General features: G+C 47.5%; 1 protein-coding gene across 3 annotated transcripts in view; it reads right to left on the bottom strand.

Moving 5' to 3' along the window:
• Nucleotides 1–19,962, bottom strand: part of USP4 (ubiquitin specific peptidase 4) — a 41,379-nt gene that overhangs the window by 2,234 nt on the left and 19,183 nt on the right. For 2 of the 3 annotated variants that reach the window (XM_061128604.1, XM_061128605.1), the window contains 13 exons: nt 19,007–19,124; nt 17,693–17,866; nt 15,830–15,988; nt 13,350–13,574; nt 12,303–12,386; nt 11,313–11,407; nt 8,815–9,006; nt 8,067–8,155; nt 4,824–5,051; nt 3,249–3,319; nt 2,866–2,984; nt 2,389–2,538; nt 1,253–1,356 (listed from right to left, as the gene is read on the bottom strand). In XM_061128604.1, the coding sequence (XP_060984587.1) occupies nt 1,253–1,356; nt 2,389–2,538; nt 2,866–2,984; nt 3,249–3,319; nt 4,824–5,051; nt 8,067–8,155; nt 8,815–9,006; nt 11,313–11,407; nt 12,303–12,386; nt 13,350–13,574; nt 15,830–15,988; nt 17,693–17,866; nt 19,007–19,124 (1,808 nt within the window). Of the gene's footprint in view, nt 1–1,252; nt 1,357–2,388; nt 2,539–2,865; nt 2,985–3,248; nt 3,320–4,823; nt 5,052–8,066; nt 8,156–8,814; nt 9,007–9,653; nt 9,739–11,312; nt 11,408–12,302; nt 12,387–13,349; nt 13,575–15,829; nt 15,989–17,692; nt 17,867–19,006; nt 19,125–19,962 lie in introns of those variants that run through there. The other variant, XM_061128606.1, reaches the window with a different exon arrangement.

Here is a 19,962-nt window from a genome sequence, read left to right as displayed (position 1 = left end):
TTGGTAGGTGACCAAGTTACAGCCAATGAGACGTATGTAGAGGAGTTGAGGGGGATTTCTGGGCAGTCTGCTTAAAAGGAAAGGTCGTGCCCTTTTTTCCCCTTCTTCCGATGGGCTGGAATGTAGACCTGAGGGCTGGAGAATGAGCAGCCATCCAAAGGCAGGAGGCGATATGGTAAGAATAGAGAGGCAGGAGAACAGACTTGGGCCAACAGGAAAAGCGTACCCGTACAGAAGAGAAGACTGGGGTCTGGGGCAGTTCATAATCCACTATGAGGGTAAATGGAACTGACACCTCCCATGGTGTCACCTCTTGGGGTCCTGACACTGGGGGTAGTGGCAGGTGTCATGGTGCGGACGCAACAGAGGAGACACGAGGAGACCCAGCTCCTCACTTCAACATCACTAACCTTTCCATAAACAAGTAACAAAATAGACAAGTAAAAGTATAAATGCAAAAGTAAACCTACACATTATAGAAATTTTGGAAAATAAAGTAGAAGAAAGTAAAAAAAAAAAAATAATAAAACGAACATTTTGGTCTCTCTCTTTCTAGGCTGTCCCCTCTCCTATCACAATTTGTCTTTTGTTTCAATGTACATAGTTATGATACTACTTTCTATAATGATGCAATTTTGTGTAGCTGTTTTCCCTGAGCACATCATGGGCATTTCCCCATGGTATTAATAATTTTATTTTGCAATGGCTGTGTGCTCTTCCATCAAGCAGATGGACAGTAGTGACAGCTGCTAATCACCAATGCTGTCACTAATTTTCCACTAGTGAAGTGAAGTGACTCAGTTGTGTCCGACTCTTTGTGACCCCATGGACTGTAGCCTACCAGGCGCCTCTATCCATGGAATTTTCTAGGCAAGAGTACTGGAGTGGGTTTCCATTTCCTTCTCCAGGGGATCTTCTCGACCCAGGGAGCAAACCTAGGTCTCCCGCATTGTGGGCAGAAGCTTTACCGTCTGAGCCACCAGTATAAATAGGTAAATATCTTTGTACATGAAGCTTTTCCCCAAAGTCAAGTAATTTCAGTAGGACAGATTTACTGGAAGTGGATTATTGGATCAAAGGATATGAACCACCACCCTGCCAAAACAAATGAGGGGCAGCCTGCAACTTGAGGCCTGCAGAGCTGTTAAGTCAAGTCCTTAGGGCAATGGCTGGCACACAGGGAAAAGCTGGTGACAGATGAGTGGCCAAGGGCATTTCAACATCTCAGAGGAAAGCAGATGCCAGTACTCACAGTGGCCAACCCCCATGGCTCCATAGTGATTGGACACGGCGATGAGGTCGTACACATACGGCCTCGCTGACGGGTCACAGACAAACTCCGACATGTTCAGACCTCTAAGCACAGAAAACAAAAAGAACCCTTCAATACCTTAAACTGAGAGAAAGAGGTCGGAGCGATCTAGCCACCCCTTTCATGCAACAGACTAGAACACAGGAAGCCCTCAGACACTAACTGCAGAAGGAACGGATGAAGAGTCCAGACAGAAGGTGCCCTGGGGTCTTGCTCTGACCACTGACATGTTAGGCTGGAGAAGGGAAGCCTCCTGGGGAACTCCAGCCTCTGACAAGATGGCAAGGAAGGGCTCTGGGCACAGACATGAGGGCTGTTGCAACTTTGTAGAAATGGCTATTACTGTCAGAATCACAGAGCCATAAAAATGTAAGCTAAATACCCAAACAGGCCCCTCAAAGCATTTTTTCCCCTAATGTTTTATTTCTAAAATTTTAAATATACAGAAAAAAAAGAATTTGACAACACCTCTACTTGACCTACTGCCATCTATGTCCTCCCACTGATATGTCTACACTGCACCTATCTACCTGTACACCAGCCCCTGAAAAGAGCATTTTTAAATCTGCATGTTATGGGGAACTCCCACCTTGTTGAGCGACTGTGTCACTTACATTCTGTACCCTGGGACCTGAGAAGCCCCAAGTAGACAGCCAGTCCCAGCCCCTGCCCCAAGGACAGGACTGCGGTGGATCTGCACCACCAAGGGCGGCCCCCAACAACCCAATTCTCCCCAGCAGATTACCCTCTAGTTCCTTGTGCCCCGGCATTACTGTGGTGCAGCATATTCGTGTGCTGTCCTACTGAGTCTGGGCTCCCGGGGACCAAGGACAGGTAAAAAGACCAGGTTAGTCAAGCTGCACAGGGACTCAGGAGGGGACGTGGTTCTATCGGAGAGACTTTTCCCCACACAGGGAGGAGAAGTGAGCCTAAAATCCTAACTGCCTGGGGCCCAGTAACACACACATCTTAATGCAGAAAAGTCTTTGGTGGCAAAACACTCTGCCTATCAGTGCCCAGATGGTCTGCTTGGTTTTTAATTTTCCCCAAAACACCACTGCAGCCTAGGGACCCACCTGACTGGGAACTCCACGACTGTATCAAGCTTATCCCTCCAGTATCTATTGTAGGAGAAACGTTTGAGATGGACCACCAGGATCTTCGGCAAGGACCACAGGTCAAACTTCTTTGTGGCCTGTTGGTGCTTCTTACAGTTGGGACAGTACCTGAAAAGAAAAACCTCCGCTGAAGTGGGGAGGCAGGGAGCCAGGGCCACCTGGGCAGGCAAGCAAGGAGGCAACCCCGTCACATCCTTTCTTGCAACCAGCAGACTGCTTCAGGGCAGCGAGGTCTCTAAGCCACCTTCCCATAGACGGTGATGGCCTTCTGAGGCTGGACAGCACAATTCACACAAAAACATCTGCGTTTTTCTGTCAGCCATGTAGAAAAGTGACAGATCCAAATACAAAAGGTTTGTGTCACGTAGATGGCCCCAGCAATCTCAGAGCCCCAGGGTGCCTGGGTGCCCCTGCCCAGAGTGGGGAGCTGCCTACCAGGGGTCATGCTCCCCAAGGGTCTCCATGGTAGTGAAGAGCTCAATGCAGTCCCTCAGGGCCACCGCCGTCTTCTTTTTCTTCTGAGGTTGCAACATGCTGACATGCTTCTCGTACGTCTGTGAGGAACAAAGTGCTGAGTTGGCTGAGGAAACAAAACCTCACCAGACTGAGTGAGCCACCACCTCATGACCTCATGAGCTCTCGTGCCTGGAATAGAACGTACTTTCTGGAGCTTCTGAGCATTTAATAATAAACTCTTTTGGTGCTTTTCATTCTCAGTCTAAAAGATTAGCTGTGAGGCCAGCTGTGGAACTGGTGAGAGAGACCTCCCCAGAGCAGAAACCAGCACATCCCCTGACCAAGAGTTCCGAGTGACCTACCTCAGATTCCTGCTCGTTGTAGTAACGGCTCCGGGTCTCACTGTCCCAGTCGATGGCTAGTGTGGACCGAGCTGTGGAGAAGGACCAAAGTGTCACTCACTACTGACCGGTCAGCAACAGGAGAGGCTCCACAGGCGACAGGAGGGAGGAGGAGCACGCTCAGACTGTGTTCTAACACCTGCCCACCCATCAGCAGCCACCGCGGAGAGCAGCGCTCTGCCTGGGGCCAGCCAACTCGGAACCCCTGGGCCCTAGATCCTCTGGCAAAGACTTCCTCCACATACGCTCTAAAGGCTGAGGATACGCTCTAGACTCATGGAACGACAGAATTCTGAAAGGATGCAGGTTGAGATGAACAACAGTGACTAGGTTTCTCCTCTCTTCTTAAACCACAAGAAAACCTAACAAGACAAATGACACAACTGTTTTGTTTCCAGACAGTGAATATTAGCCAGAGCAGGAGTGAGATCCCTGAGAGAAGGCAGAAAATAAGGTGATGCCCACATGGCCCTAGCTTACTGCCTGGAGGCATTTTCCAGGCCATAGCGTAGCAAGGGAGGAAGGAGATTTGATTCCTGGGTTGGGAAGATCCACTGGAGAAGGGATAGACTACCCACTCCAGTATTCTTGGCCTTCCCTAGTGGCTCAGCTGGTAAAGAATCGGCCTGCATTGTGGGAGACCTGGGTTCAATCCTTGGATTGGGAAGATTCCCTAGAGAAGGGAACAGCTACCCACTCCAGTATTCTGGCCTAGAAAATTCCACGGACTGTGTGGAATGACTGAGCGACTTTCATTTCACACTAAAGAGAAGAAGCTGCCTAGACACCACGGAGCTACAGAAAGACTGACAGATATAGAGATCCAAAGAGATCTCAATAAAGCTGTTTCAAATACTCAGTATTTCTCAGTATTTTTTTATTTTTAAGGGAAGAAAGCAAGGTAGCTAGCTGGAGGACATGTAGCAAACCTCTTCTGTAATGAAGGAAGTTAAAGACACGAGATGCCTTTGCAGCTCCATTCCTGACCATGGGTAGGCACCTTCATCATCCACATGCACTTTCAACACACAACACACACTCCATGTGGATGTCCCTTCTTGCCTATAGATCCCAATCATAGGCTCCAGGTAACAGCCTGTGAAATCCATGAGCATCCAGATGGGCCACATTTCAGGAGTATTCTCATGGAACAAAAGAAATCTGCATTTATTCTCCTATGTCCGGGGAAATGCTGCCACCTAAAGAGGGTCACGAGAAGTGTTACCACTGGGAGCAAAGGTCCTGAAGGGTGGTGGGACTGAAGGGACAGCGTGCTTCATTCTGAAGTCATCAAGGACTGAAAAGAAAAGCCTGACAAGAAGGCCAAGGAAGGGGTGGCAGGAAGGGTTAGAGCCAGGTCCTTTCTCTGAAACAGTCTTTGGGGAGCTGCCAGCCAAGGATCACTCAAGTGTCTGTCCCTGGGGTCACATGATGACACTATAGAAGCCCAATGTGGTAAGTGCTGAGTACAAAGGATTTTCCAAGAGACCCTAAGTCCCCCAAAGCCAAGTTTGCAAAGTCAGAGAAGGTGCTTACAGTTGAGTTTCAGTAGTTTCCCATCAGTGGCAAGGGAATTTATGTCGGCTGTGCCATAGGAGTTCACAAGGCTGAAGGTGAAAAGCCTTCTGGGGCGAGGCCGGCCTTTGCTCTTCTTTTGGGTGGCCTCGCCGTGGTCACTTCCTGGCTCATCGTCCCCACTGCCCTCCGTTTCTGAGAGCTGCTCTCTGCCTTCTTCCTGATGCTCCATTTCTTCTTCATCTTCACCTAGCACACAAAGGAGGGGGGAAAAATGTGTATGGAATTTGCCACTATTTTTAACTGAAATAGTTAAAGAGCTGAAATTTTTACTTCATGCCTAACTGTGGTGCTTCCTTCCAGGTTCTGTCCTGTTCGTGTGGAACTATACACACTTCTCTGCATTTAAAAGGCACTTAAATTCACACGTGACCCTCTTCACAACCTGGTCAGCAGGCAAAAGGGCACTGCTATTCCACGAGGAGGTCGCAGGGGCCCAGAGAGGTTCAAGGGATCAGGTGAAGATACAAAATTGAGTCAGCAATTCTGCCAGTCCTAAATTTGGGCCCCTTACCACTTGGTTACTTTACTGGGCTTCATCTGACATAGTCTGACTCTTCAACCTGATCACTAGGCTGGCGGAGAGAAAAGGACCAAATATTCATTTATTTTTTTGGCCACACAGCATGTGGGATCTTAGTTCCCTGACCAGGGATCGAATCTTTGCCCTGTGGAGTGGAAGCACAGAGTCTTAACCACTGGACCACCAAGGAAGTCCCCAAAAGACCAAAATTAAACACATATTCAATATTCAGGAAGACAGGCTGGTAAGAAACAATTTAAATGCAAATTTTTAAACATGATAAAGAACACAAACATTAAGTGAAAATCTTCAGTTCCTCCACAAGGAACCTGCTGACTCTCTCCTCAACAAGCATTTCCTGAATGTCTTTCAGGTGTAGGTGCCATGACAGGTCCCAGTAACAGGGCATACAGGATCCTCCCTCCTTTTTTCTCTTTATTCCTTTGGAATTGCCAAGTTTCAGGAGTTTTAAAAGGGGGAATTCCCTGGCACCTCAGTGGTTAGGACATAGTGTTTTCGCTGCTGTGGATCAGGGTTGAATTCCTCATCAGAGAAGTAAGATCCTGTAAGCCAAGTGGCACTGCACAGCTCTCCCCCACCAAAAACAAGAGAGAGAGAGAGAATTAAAAGAAAAGAGAGAGAGACAGAGCTTTAAGAGGCATTGTACAGACATATACTGATGAGTACATTTCCCAGAGAACTGGTTGGTACAAATGGCTGCAATAAGATTCATGATCATATTTTTTGCTGTTGGGCAGCCAAAGGGGAAAGCTAAGGTATCAGGTACGTCATTTCAACAAAGATGGGGACAACTCCAAAAGGTGATGTACAAGTAACAGGGGAAGAAAAGCTTCAAAATAAGAAGTTTATATACTCAGGGAAATAGTGGTAAAAATGGAAACTGACGAAAGGAGGTCAGATGTATATTGTCCATAAAAATTCACTTTCAAGGACAGTGTGTCTTGGGAGTGTTCATGAGGAAGGAAAAGTCGGGCCCAGGATAATGCAGCACAGTTCCCTGCCAGGCCCCAGGAACAGCAGAGCCATGGATGAGGGTGTGACATGGGTCCCCATGAACAGTGCTCTGAAACAGCCAGTGTGCACGAGACTGCCAGTCCCAGCTCTCACAGAGATTCCTTCCCTAATCAGCTCACTTCACTCCTGGAGCAGTGGCACTGCGCCATTTACACTCAGCCTTGCCAGGGACACTCAGAAACTCAGCAGGGGACAGCCACCATGGACCTAACAAGCAGCCATGACAGTAAAGAAGTCAGAATTATTTCAACATTAAACAGAGTTTGAAGCCTACGCACCAAGACTCACTGCTGGGATTTGAAAGAAGGCAGTAATTCTTCCTAATTAGGAGAGTGACAGATGGAATGTCTAAGAAACTAGGCTAAGTGTGTAACAACAGCAAATACTTACATGGTGCTATTATTAACTGAGCATCTAGTATGTGCCAGATACTCTAACCATACTACCTCATTAAATTGTAACTTCAACTCTGTGAAGCTGTTGTCATCATCCCATTTTGCAGATGGATAAACCAAGATTCAAAGGGATAAAGTGACTTCTCCAAGTCCACCCCACACCTCAAGCTGGGAGTCACAGTGCCGCAACTTCCAGAGCACCAAGAACCTACAAGTCACTGCAGGTCTGCTAAGAGAATACCACTACCCTCCAACATCTCTGCTTGTGGGACCTCTGCAAAAAATACGCTCCTGTTCGTCCCTAGTGGGATGAGAACATAATATTCTGGGCAAGAATAGGAGTACGATTATAATAAACACATAAACCACCAGGACAATTTGGAACATCCTGCCAGGACTGAGTCTATGGTTGTTACTTTTTTAATGTCAATTTCTCACTTTCCCGGACCGTGCATGTCGTGCAGAAATGTGGGCATCTGCAACTGAGAATTTATATATTCAGCTCTTTGCAAAGCATAGGAATTGGAGGACATTTCCAGTTTTATAGGAATAAAGCCACGGAATCAGTCACCTAGGTCCCCAAAAGCAGGATGACAGCCACAATGCAGGTCAGACACAGCTTACTGGTCAGACGAGCTTGTGAGCACAAGGCCACAGGAGGATGGCAGCGAGGGCTCTGGGTTTCCTACAGTATGGTTACCCTACCGCTAATCCAGCTATGGCTCTTCACTCTCACAGCAGGAGCTGTCCAGAGCTAGCCACCACGCATGGCTTCCTGGGTACAAAGAAACACCCAAGAGGGCCTGTCTCTGCCTTCTGACAGGCTGGGCAGGACGCCTGGGGCAGCGGCCACAGCACGGTGATGGGGGGAAGGGCCAGATAACAGCTCCGCAGACAGAGCCGGGCTGCAAAGGCAGCCAAGTGTGTACTCAGCAATCCCAACAGAGCAGAAGCAGATCCCAGCTCTGCTTCGTGACCACAGGCAAGTCACTCGGTCCTATTAATGCTTATTATCTCTCTGAGGTGAGACCCAGCTTCCACGTCTAAATTCCACGAGGTGTCAAAGGTAGACGATGGGCTCTGGCAGAGCAAAATGGTGCAGACACAGCTTCAGGTCTGCTCTCTAGACTCAGCCCCCAACAGCCCCTCCCCCCGCCTGCCCAGAGCCTCCCTCTCCCAAGTGTACAACACCTTTAGAAGAGGGAAGTCAGAAGGGGTCAGTCACAGCCCCACACCGAGGCGAGCGCTCACCTTCACAGCCGCTCCTGGAGCCATTGCAGGCCCCCAGCTCCAAGGGCGAGCTGCCTGACTCATCAGGCAAAGGCTGTTTTATATAGCGGCTTGAAAAGAAGAAAGAAATCGTTTGTTAGTTGCAACCGTTTACTATTTTTCTCCTCTCCTCAGCTAGAAGTTGTGCCTGTATATTTGGGAATTATATATTCCTATATATTATATATTCAACTATTCACAAAGCAATTTATGTAAATAAAAGGGCCTTAAAAATCATGGGATGGCTTAACACTTCAAGAAATTGAGAGGAACCCAAGAGATAAGATGTCTAACTACCAGGTCACTGAAGACTCTCAGAAAGTCTGTTCCTGATCTTTGATGACTGTTGCATGGCACCCTCATATAAAAAAAATATTTCCCAGTAATGTTAATGAGCAACTTCAGAATGATAGTGGAGTACTTCAGAAATTGTACTCAAATACAAAATACCATCAAAACACAAGACTTTCTCAAGCAGGTGACTGACAAGTGTGAAGACATGATTCCAGGAACCAGAGGAGGATGAGGTGCTCGGGGTCACGGTGCTTCAGGTGTGCCCAAGGCCTGTCCCAGCAGCACCTGACCCAGCCCTCCCAAGGGCCAGCATGACTGTGTTTCTGAGAGAAGGGAGCACAGTGGGGCCACACTGGCACTCTGCAAGGGGCAGTCACTGCTACTACTGGACCTCTCTTATTTTAGATAACCAGCAAATGGCATTCCCCCCACCAACCTGATACGCTCACAAACCGCCTGGTACAAAGACTCGAGGGTGAGCTTGTGCTTGGGGACAGAAACCAGCAGTGGCTGCCCGTACAGCACTGCCCCAGTAGAAGTGCTCGATGGCCTAGATTTCCTCTCCCTGAAGTACACGGGGAGCGTGACACACTCGGAGCCGTCCGGGGAGGTGCTGCAGACTTCGTACCTGTGTCAATCACACAAGAGAGCACCTTTAGTGGCAAGTCCTGGAGAGCGATGGAGATCTGAGCTGCAGCTACCTAGTGGCCAGGACTAGAGTTATTAGGACAGAGCGTTCTCCAATACAAAAGGTGAAGAAGGCATTTCCAATAGGATGCTAGAGGCTGGGTCAGGAATTTCAAAAGAGGGTCACTGTCTGTCAGCACAATGTGAACCTATACCACCGAGGCCCTGGGGCTAACATGATCCTCCTTCCCCCAACCATGGCCTTAAAGTCTGTGCTCCTTCAAACGGGACTCAACACAGACCGCAGCTGGCATCCAGACCATCACTTCAGACACAAAGGCACATGGGGGGCCCAGCCACCAAGTTCATCTTCTGTCACCCACCAAGGAGCTCAATTTTTAGAAAAAGGCACTCTTAGCACCCTGCCCTTTGGTCAAACCAAATACTGTAAAAGGATGTACATATATCTAGAATATAAAGCCAGAGACTCTTCATTTCAAATGAGAAAGCTAATTTATAAATCTGTTTGCCATCTTTGTTCAAAAACACTCAAGTAAAAGACTCAGATTTAATTTTTTCAAAAATCAAGATAACCAACAAAACTGCTAAAGACAAACCAATGATTTTGAAAAATGTGTCTTACTTAGCGAATACATGGGAGATTTATAGATGTTTTATCCTGGAACAGATGTTACCAAAATTGCTGGCAACCGACTGTAGTCTTTCCCTCTTCCTATAGGGGGAGACACAAACTTACTGATTCAATTCTCGAAAACTAAACACACACACATACAACCCTCCCCAGATGCCTGACAAACAGTCCTGACTGCAGAATGTGCAGGAGTTCAAAGAAAAACTCACAAAAACGGCTAAGATGTGCTCGAAGGTAAGAACCCTGGGGTCCAGCATAAAAGTCAAGAATGAAGCCTTGAACTGGGAGGCTGGCTCGGGATCCAGTCCACCTTGCCACTCGCTGGCTGATGGGACCAGGCCAAGCACCTAAACCTCTAAGTCTGTTTATCCAGGGACGATGGGATCTATCACCTACCGTATAGAGTGGAGGTAGTAACTAAGTAACTTAGTCTCACAGCACCTCACATGCTCATGAAGTATTAAGTGCTCGAACTGTGTTTTCATAAGACCATTATCAACTTATCATAACAATTTGCTTTCATAATGACTGGCCCTCAAGCCCTCGGAAAAATCCTCTGCGGGTGGTTCGCCAATCTTTCTACAAGGTGATGCCCCAGTTTTCAAGTCTAGCTATGTTCGAACATTAATCTCTGGAGTTGAGGGAGACTGTGTTGAGGACTTGGGGTCACAAGTGGACAGTCCCAGCTCTGTGGCCCAGTGCAAGCGCTGGCACCCTCTATCTGTAAAGTAAGGGAAGGTGGCTGGGAGTAGGGCAGCAGCCTGTGCGCCTGTGTGAACAGAATTAGAATCTTGGGTGTGGTTAAGAACGCTTCCTTTTACAGTGACCAGAAGTTACAGGCCCCAAAAACATAAAGGGAAGGAAATGCCTCCCTTGTGGACTGCATTCCTCAGCCAAAACCAAAAACCAAAACCAAACCCTGAAAACCACTCTCAGCAGAGAGAAATTTCTGAGTGAGAGGGACTGAGGAATATGGAGCATGGGTGTGGTCCACATGCAAACTGCTCGGACAAGCGGCTGCTGGGGGGCGCAGGCAAGCTTACACTCCACCCCGCCCCACCTGGAAGAGGGACGGACACACACACACACACACAGTCACACAGCAGAGGCAAGAGGACTTGGGAGGGGCTGAGGAGACGGGCTGCAGTTGGAGTGCACTGTCCCCAACGGGATGAGAAAATCCCATCTGGGAGCTTGCAAACGTTAGAGCTGAAAAAGGCTACTTAATCGACTTTCCCTGATATTCTGAGATGGAACCAATGTGAGGAACCACTGCCCACGGCTTGGAGAAAGGAAACCCCCTTCCTGTATCGTGTCCCTTCTCCTATCTTCCCATGACCCCTCACAAAGCTGTAACTCTTCTTGAGAAAAGCATTTCTGACAGCAGGATCATCTGCAGGACCACTGAACAGGCCTTCTTAACAAGGAGCAACTGTTGGCGAGAGCCTTGCCCACACCGAGAAGAGGTATCTGGAATGCCTAGCTCTGAAGTGCCCAGAGGCACTTAGCACTGGTGGCTGCCCACAATTCCCTGAATGTCCATCTCATGTGCCCAGGGGTCAAGGCAAATCCACAAGCTGCCAGATCTTCACCAACTAGGCAAAGCCTCTGGAATGTTTCCGCTGACCTTATAGCAGAAACCCCTGAGTACTCACACAAAAATGTCATCCCGAGGCATGATGTGGTTTAAACCTTCATCCATTTGGAAAATCTTGTGGAACCGGTGATTATACACATCTGTGACCACCATCTAAGAATCAACAGGAATAGGGTACTTAATACTCAGGTGCAAATGAAAAACAATGTGCTGCTGGGGTGCTGCTTCCAGAGAGATTACAATGTGACCAGGCCCAGAGCTTAGGGGTCAAGGTCTAATGGAGAGCAGCAAGCTGTCGCCAGCAGAAAAGATGCCAGTAACATCTGTCCCAAGGTTTATGACGGGATCTGCCCTCCAGTGGTGGGAATGGTGGGAAGTGGGTGCGGACCAGACACCAGCTGTCATCCAGAGCGCTGTGAGGAGTTCCCTGGGGCTGGAGGTCCCCAAGCCATCCTCACACATAATGAAAAAGAGCAACACCAACCACCAAGACCTACAACCTGACACCAGCAGGAGGTGCAAGGGGAGTGGGGAGAAGAGCACTGACCAGGGCTGGGACAGGGGAGGGGTCAGGGGGTCTCCAGGAGGAGGGGTCCTCATGCATGGACAGGTCTTCACTCTCCCCACCTCCACATGGGGCCAGGCTCAGCAGAAGGGCCAGCATGAGCAACTGTTTTAAAATAAAGATATCTAGCAAGTCGCTTCACAGACTTGCAGAGTTTGGGACAGGAAAGAACATGACGTTTCTCACATTACAGACGAGGTCAAGGTCGGGGAGGCAAGGTGACAGCAGAGCCCCACTCCTGGCCCTCTGACCACAGCCAGGTGTCCTCCACGATGGAAAGGCTGTTCCAGGGGCCAGAAGGGACAGCCTCAGCCACACTGAGCATAGTGAATGGGGACTAGGATGTCAGAGGCTTCCAGATATAATCACATGTGCTGGCCCATAAGAACCACCCTCTAAAAGTGACTAAAAGGTTGAAAAGTAACTCCAAAGGACTATGAAGTGTCCCCAATAGGCAGAGAGCCACAAAACACCCTGCCTTACGTTTTCTGCAGCAATGCCAGACAGTCTGGAGAGAGCCTCGCACAGGTCGGACACAGCCCCCATCAGTGGCACAACCACACGGTACTGCAGAGGAGAGAGAGGAGGGGTGACAAGGGTGCTCTGGAGAGGGGCGGGGAGATGAGCTGGGAGGAGCAGGCACCATGGAGGGTGGAGGTGCCCGTGGTGAGGACAGGGCCAGATGAGCTGCCAGCAGAGCGAACGGGCAAGTCTTTGGCCTCAATGTCTGTCTCTCTATTCAGGCAGCACCACATAGAAGCTGGGCCATGTCTTTCTCTCCTACACATGGGCTTCATTTTTTTTCTCAACTTTTTGGAGATGTTCACTACTACTTCCTTTTAAAAAATGTTAAAATTCTACAAATTGCCAACCAGTCCTTGTCATCTTTCTTTAGAGACAAAAGAAAATAAGACTAGAAGCAGCATGCAGTGAGCCGTCAGCTGGGCTGAACACCTTTCCATCTAGACTTTTGCTCTGGCCAGGCTCTCCCAGTTGATTCGGGGGTGAACATGACTAAGCAAAGTACTGTTTCTAGTTCCCTAACGTTCAGATTTAAGTATCTTGTAGCAGATCAGCCAGGTTCCTTTAGACAAATGAATGGAGCATGGGGGAAAAGGTGATGGCAGAGCCCAGAGGACCTCCATAACACACATTAAAAAAAAAAAATCATTCATTTGGCTGTCTCAGGCCTTAGTTGCAGCACACAGACTCTCTAGTTGTGGTGCTTGAGCTTAGTGGCCCTGTGGTATCTGAGGTCACAGTTCCCCAACCAGGAATTGAACCTGGGAACCACACTGGAAGGTGGACTCTTAACCACTGGATCACCACCCGGAAGTCCCCATGATGTGCTGGAATGCCGTGGGATTACACAGAGGTCTGACAGAGGACACGGGCACACACTCAAGGCAAGCACCAAGGGGTTTCAGAGGCAGCTGATGGAGCTCCTGTCGTTAACAGATGGAAGCAGCCCCACTCTGGGTCTGCAGGCCTCTCACAACAAGGGATACGTAAGGGTGCCGACTCTCTTACCTGGGTAGGCCTGCAGCGAGGGTCAGCAGGAACTAGGAAGATCTCCATAACTCGGTCTTTCTTCAAGGGCAGTGGGAGAGTTAGATAGCAAAATGGGTCAAAGGTCACAGAAACCTTAGCACATTCTGGGCAAACCAATGTAGATTTGAAGAGGCCATGGAACGTGTCCACGATCACAGAGTCATTCCTCAACCTATGATTCTCCCAGGCTTCCTTTGCCACCACCTGGAAAAAAGGAAAAGGGATAAATAAAACATTCTCAGCATCTCCCAGTTCTTAACCTCTGCATCCGGAATGATTCACGGCAAGATCTGAGATGGCTGTAAGGCAGTCTGTGTGGCCGAGTCCTGGGTCCAGGCCAGCGAGGGCCAGGACTGCTCTTGGCACACCAGACTCACTCCACACGCCAGCCCAGTCCCACATGTAACAAAGTGCGAACTCAGGATCTGTGGGACACAGATGATGCATGGACCTGACCGGGGGCGGGGGGGGGACGGGACTGTAGCCTGTAGCACTTCCAACAATTCAAAGTCCCTTCAGGGACTTCCCTGGTGGTCCTGGAGTTAAGACTTAGCCTTCCAAAGCAGGTGAGTTGTGGGTTCAATCCCTGGTCAGGGGGCTAAGATGCCACATGGCTCTTGGACAAAAAAGAAAAACCCAAAATAGAAGCAACAAATTCAATAAGAACTTTTAAAAAATCATTCACATTAAAAAAAAAAAAATACCACTTGAATTAAAAAAAAAAAAAGCTGCTTCATGAGCTAGCTCATGGTTTTTCCTTTAAGATCTGAATGCTACTTTAAAATATTCACATCGAAGGGACTTCCCTTGTGGCCCAGTGGTTAAGACTGCACATTTCCCGCTATGGAAAACAGTGTGGAGATTTCTTAAAAAACTGGAAATAGAACTGCCATATGACCCAGTAATCCCACTTCTGGGCATACACACTGAGGAAACCAGATCTGAAAGAGACACGTGCACCCCAATGTTCATCGCAGCACTGTTTATAATAGCCAGGACATGGAAGCAACCTAGATGCCCATCAGCAGATGAATGGATAAGGAAGCTGTGGTACATATGCACCACGGAATATTACTCAGCCATTAAAAAGAATTCATTTGAACCAGTCCTAATGAGATGGATGAAGCTGGAGCCCCTTATACAGAGTGAAGTAAGCCAGAAAGATAAAGAACATTACAGCATACTAACACATATATATGGAATTTAGAAAGATGGTAACGATAACCCTATATGCAAAACAGAAAAAGAAACACAGAAATACAGAACAGACTTTTGAACTCTGTGGGAGAATGTGAGGGTGGGATATTTCCAAAGAACAGCATGTATACTATCTATGGTGAAACAGGTCACCAGCCCAGGTGGGATGCATGAGACAAGTGCTCCGGCCTGGTGCACTGGGAAGACCCAGAGGAATCGGGTGGAGAGGGAGGTGGGAGCGGGGATCAGGATGGGGAATACGTGTAAATCCATGGCTGATTCATATCAATGTATGACAAAACCCACTGAAATGTTGTGAAGTAATTAGCCTCCAACTAATAAAAAAAAAAAAATTAAAAAAAAAAACAAGGTCTTACTGTATAGCACAGGGAACTATATTCAATATTGTGTGATAAACCATATGGAAAAGAATAAGAAAAAGAATATGCATGTGTATATATATATATATATATAAACTGAATCACTTGGTTTTACAGCAGAAATTAACACAACATTGTAAATTGACTATTCTTCAATAAAATTTTTTAAAATGGTAAAAAAAAAATTCATTTTAATTTTAATATTAATGTTTTTTCAAAGAAACTATGTGGATTGAGCAGATGTCCAAAGAGTTCTTGAATTTTTAGTATTTTTTAAATTAAATTAAAAAAAATTTTTATTTCCTAAAAAAAAAAAAAAAAAAAAAAAGACTGCACATTTCCACTTCAGGGGGGTACAGCCTTGAGCCCTGGTTGGGGACCTAAGATCCCACAGGCTGCACAGTGCAGCCAAAATTTAAACAAATAAATAAATTAAATAAAAACTGAAAGCATTCATACTGATCATCCCAATGTGATAGGATAACTTAAATACTAAATTCCTTCTTTAGAGAGCTGAAAATCAAGGCAAAAAAAAAAAAAAAAAAGTGCCCTAAACAATATTAATAACAAACTATTTTAACAATCACAGATGGATTTTCATCAGAGGAGTAATAATCCCAAATGCCCACACTGCAGGCACTTGACAGTTTGCAGGGGCTTCCCTGGTGGCTCAGATAGTCTGGTATACCAGTAAGGAGCATCAGAGGTAACCAGAGTTAGCCCCTCTGTAACTGCAACACATTTCTCTGAGACTGCATGCCTACGTCACCAACAACAGTGAGAGAAAACCAGGGCCCTGCCACCAATACTCCAAGACCAGAAGAGGGCCCCTGGAGGTGGCTTCTGTGGAATACTTTTGTCCAAAAGTCTCCAGTATCATACCGCATCTGGCCGCCCATTGGCATCCTTCAGCTCCAGGTAGGGTTTTTTCTTCACACGGTTCAGATCTTCATGCAATCCATCTAGAAGAAAGGCTAAGAGCTCCTGAGAGTCTTGTTGTTGGTAGCCAGAAAACTGAGGGGCAAAGCGTCCCACCTGAGTCTACAATAAAAGCAACCACATTAGAAGGTTTTCAGTTATAAAGAACCAGTGAAGTCAGATGGGAAACTGTCATCAGAAATAGCTTTGCACAGTCACCTAGGACCAGATGGGAGAAGACCCTTGGGACTACTACTTCGCAAGGGCCTAAAGGCAGGTAGTTCTCACCAGAGAGAACAGGGCTGAGATCTGAAATTCAGGATAACTACAGATTAAGAACCTGCGCCACCACCCTACAAGCAGAGTGAACAGTGACTCCCTAACTACATCTCCGAAGTACAGACACGAATCCCTCTCCAACCACCTCCTTTGGTTCAGTCTCCCTAAGAACTTCACAAATGGCACCTGCATCAGCCAGAAGACTCCTCCTGCACATAAGAGCCCTCCTAAGGGATCGGGAGCTTGGAATGGACACGTACACACCGCCGTATTTATAATGGAAAACAGACCAGGATGTACTGTACAGCACAGGTACCAGGTTCCACGTCCTGTGGCAGCCTGGATGGGAGGGGAGTCTGGGGGAGAAGGGATACGTGTACAGGCATGGCTAAGTCCCTGTGCTGTCCACCTGAAACTATCACCATATTGTTAATCAGCTATACTCCAATACAAAATAAAAAGTTTAATTTAAAAAAGAGAGAGCGAGCAAGCCCTCCTAGCCATAAATGTCTGCCTTGTATTGTTCTACGTCACTGATCCTCAGAATGCAGTGCCCAACCAGTGGCATCAGCAATACCTGAGAGCTTGACAGAAATGCAGCCCAGACCTATGGAAACAGAAACTCTGGGAACAGTCATTACATGTATTGCCCAGGGATTAACGTGACCAAGAGGATGGAAAGAATTTGTTTTCAATTTTAATAAACAATATAAGGTTTTAATTTTCTCCTTGAGCTTAGGTGCTATTTTTTTCCCTCTGTGAATCAGATGCTTCATTAAGTCTCCTTGAACCAAACAGGATTCCCAGATTTCACCACGTGGAGGCAAGTCACTTCTCCCTCGGCGGGAACAAACATTCAGAGCAAAAGGAGGAACTGTTTCAAGTGCCCACTGCAGTTCACCCACCTCCCCATCTTCCTAACTGACGGATCCAAGTGAGAACTGCCCCTCACACCACCTTCCAAGACTGTCAACCCAATTCCTGACTTAAGGGGCTCAACTGAAACCACAGTTGGTTTAAGTTCCAGGCTCAGAGAACCTGCAAGAACCCCTCAGATACTACTGGATATCAGGTTGAATTTTTATGGTCTGGCTTAGGGTACCAGCCATTTAGAGTGGCTCAGCTTGTAAAGAATCCGCCTGCAATGTGGGAGACCTGGGTTCAATCTCTGGGTTGGGAAGATCCCCTAGAGAAGGGAACAGTTACCCACTCCAGTATTCTGGCCTGGAGAATTCCATGGACTGTATAGACCATGGGGTCGCAAAGAGTTGGACATTACTGAGTGACTTTCACTTTCTTCATCGTAGAATATGGCATTCTGAGCAAGCAGCTTACAATACAAATGATATCTGAAGAACCCTCATCCCAGAGGTGAGGGTTAAGTCACTTAAGATAAGTATGTGCTAAACGACTGAACAGAAAAGAAGGATCTGACCATGCAGTCTCAGAGCCCATCTTAATGCCAAAGTGCAAGTAAGGGAATACTTCATTACAACATTAAATCACCCTCCACAAAATAGGAAAAAGGAAAGACATATATCAACCTACTTTGAACATGCGAGGTGCTACGTGAGCATCCCTGCCAGACCACATCTGCTTAATGAGCTCTGCATAGGCCTCTGCAATTTCCCCTTTCATTCCCAAGGGGTTGTCCCTGTTGATTTCGGCTTCGTATTCATCTTTGAGAAAGTAGTCGGTCAATGGTGCCGTGTTGCTTAAGCACTGAAAAGAGAAATGATCACAGCTCACAAGCCTTCTGAAAAGCACTCAGACACAGGAAAAACCCAGTTCTAAATGAACAGTGAAGATCACTCCAACAAAATGAAGGTCACTCCCTTCTGATTCTCTGGAGGGCTCACAACAGGAAGGCACAGTCTCTCAAAGGCCAAGGCTGGTGGCCACATAGTGATAAACCTTCCAGGAACACTGTCTTGAGACAAGCTCACAGACTAAGAACCGTCTCTGAGACAAGCTGAGGGCAGAGGCTGTTGATCCCAAGTGCCGGATCACACAGTTTACTCCTTCATTCTGTCACTATATTTAAAGACATTGCTTAATTTTTCAGGTGTTTAAACCAGTCTGGTTTTCCTAGCACAAATCCCACCCTCTTGTTATGTGTTACTTTTACTTAGACCTCACTGATTTTGATCTGCTAAAATTTTATGTACATTACTTGCATCTATAGTTGTGAGATATGGTAATCTGTATCCTTTCCCTATAATATACTGTAACTGTAAGGAGAATTACTTTCAAGTGAAGTCTATGAGTCTGAGCAAATTAACAAACTGAGGGTCATCTTTAGGGACCCCCAAACCTGCAGTGGTGTCAGAAATGAAGACAGTTATTAGGGACTGTGCCCTCTTACCTTTGTAGCTGGACTCTTAACTCCAGCCCATGACCCCTACAGTCCCATTACACAGTATGTGCCCAATAAATATTTGGTGGATGAATAAATGAGGTTTCAATGGGCGTAAGCTGAGACAGCTCACTGGTGAAGATGGTCAGCCTCAGGCGAGAATATAGTGGCATGGTACCAGCTGCTCTGAGATTTCATCCCATTAGAGACCAACCAGGCATGTATTCCAGTACTTTTTGAGATCATTCTCTAAGGGTCAACAAAACTCAAAATATTTTCACTATAAAACCAAACCAAACTGAGAAAACATTTTGAAGCCAGGAACACTGATGAGGCCATTCTGTACCACCCAGTGGCTATGCACTGGCAGAGATTCCTGAAGTACTAACCATGGGTCGTCAGGGACCCTGGAGAGGATCCCCCCAACACTGCAGAGGCCACTCCCACCCCAGCCTCAAGTACTGTGGAGACATGGTGTTAACTGTGATGGCAGCTCTGCCCCCTACCTGCAAAGCGGAGTTCATGAAGCAGGTGTTCCCCAAGTTTCCTAGTCCGCAGAGCCCAGGTTGGACATGAGTCAATGGGGACTCCTGACAATTATACGAAGCAGAGAAGCCAGATCCACTGGAAAACACAAGCCACACCAGCAATCAAGTGAGTGCTGCTCACATGCCCTCAAGATGCCTCTTGGGGCTTCACCTGGGCCTCTAGAATTCTCACTTGATAATGATCCCACGATATAAGTTCTCTTTACTCCCCTCCCCAGCCCTCCAGCTCCCCCAACCCCCGCCTTGACGTGACATGGTAATAGGTGGTAAGCACATCCTTAAGGGGAAGAGATGCTATTTGAATCCTCTGCTCTCTAGCTTTAATATGGAGAAAGAAATGGCAACCCACTCCAGTATTCTTGCTTTGGAAATCCATGCCATGGACAGGGGAGCCTAGTGGGCTACAGTCCATGGGGTCGCAAAGGCTTCGGCAAATGCTAACTCTATATCCCTCCAGAGGGCTAAATGCCAGGTGACTTCAGGAAAGAGCACTGTGGTTACCAAGATGGAAGCTTGCACCTGCCACCACCCAACCGGCCATGCGTGGTCTTGGCTGTGCCTGAGTGCACATGCACTCTCTCTCGCCTCACCTTCCTCTACCACTCTATCTGTGCTCTATGGCAGGTGCTCTGACACAGCTGGAAAAAGGATCACAGCCACACAGAGGAGAAGCAGGCAGTCCATGATGCCCCACACCCCCTGCAGCTGACAGTCACCCCCTGATAGCCATTCTGCCAGAAGGCCAGCCCATCCCTTCATAGACAAATGCAGTGATGGGAAAACACCAGCTGGTAGGAAGAAAAGCAACGTACACCAGAGCTAGGAAGCACTCTTTACTGGGGGGATGAAATGGACCGAGAAGCCACATGAGGCGGGTTCTCGTGGGGAGCCCGAGTCCTGCATATGCTCAGGGC

Source organism: Dama dama, chromosome 24, assembly GCF_033118175.1.
Source record: "Dama dama isolate Ldn47 chromosome 24, ASM3311817v1, whole genome shotgun sequence".
Classification (NCBI taxonomy): domain Eukaryota; kingdom Metazoa; phylum Chordata; class Mammalia; order Artiodactyla; family Cervidae; genus Dama; species Dama dama.
The sequence above is the reverse complement of the archived record's forward strand: the minus strand, read 5'-3'. Positions and strand labels throughout refer to the sequence as shown.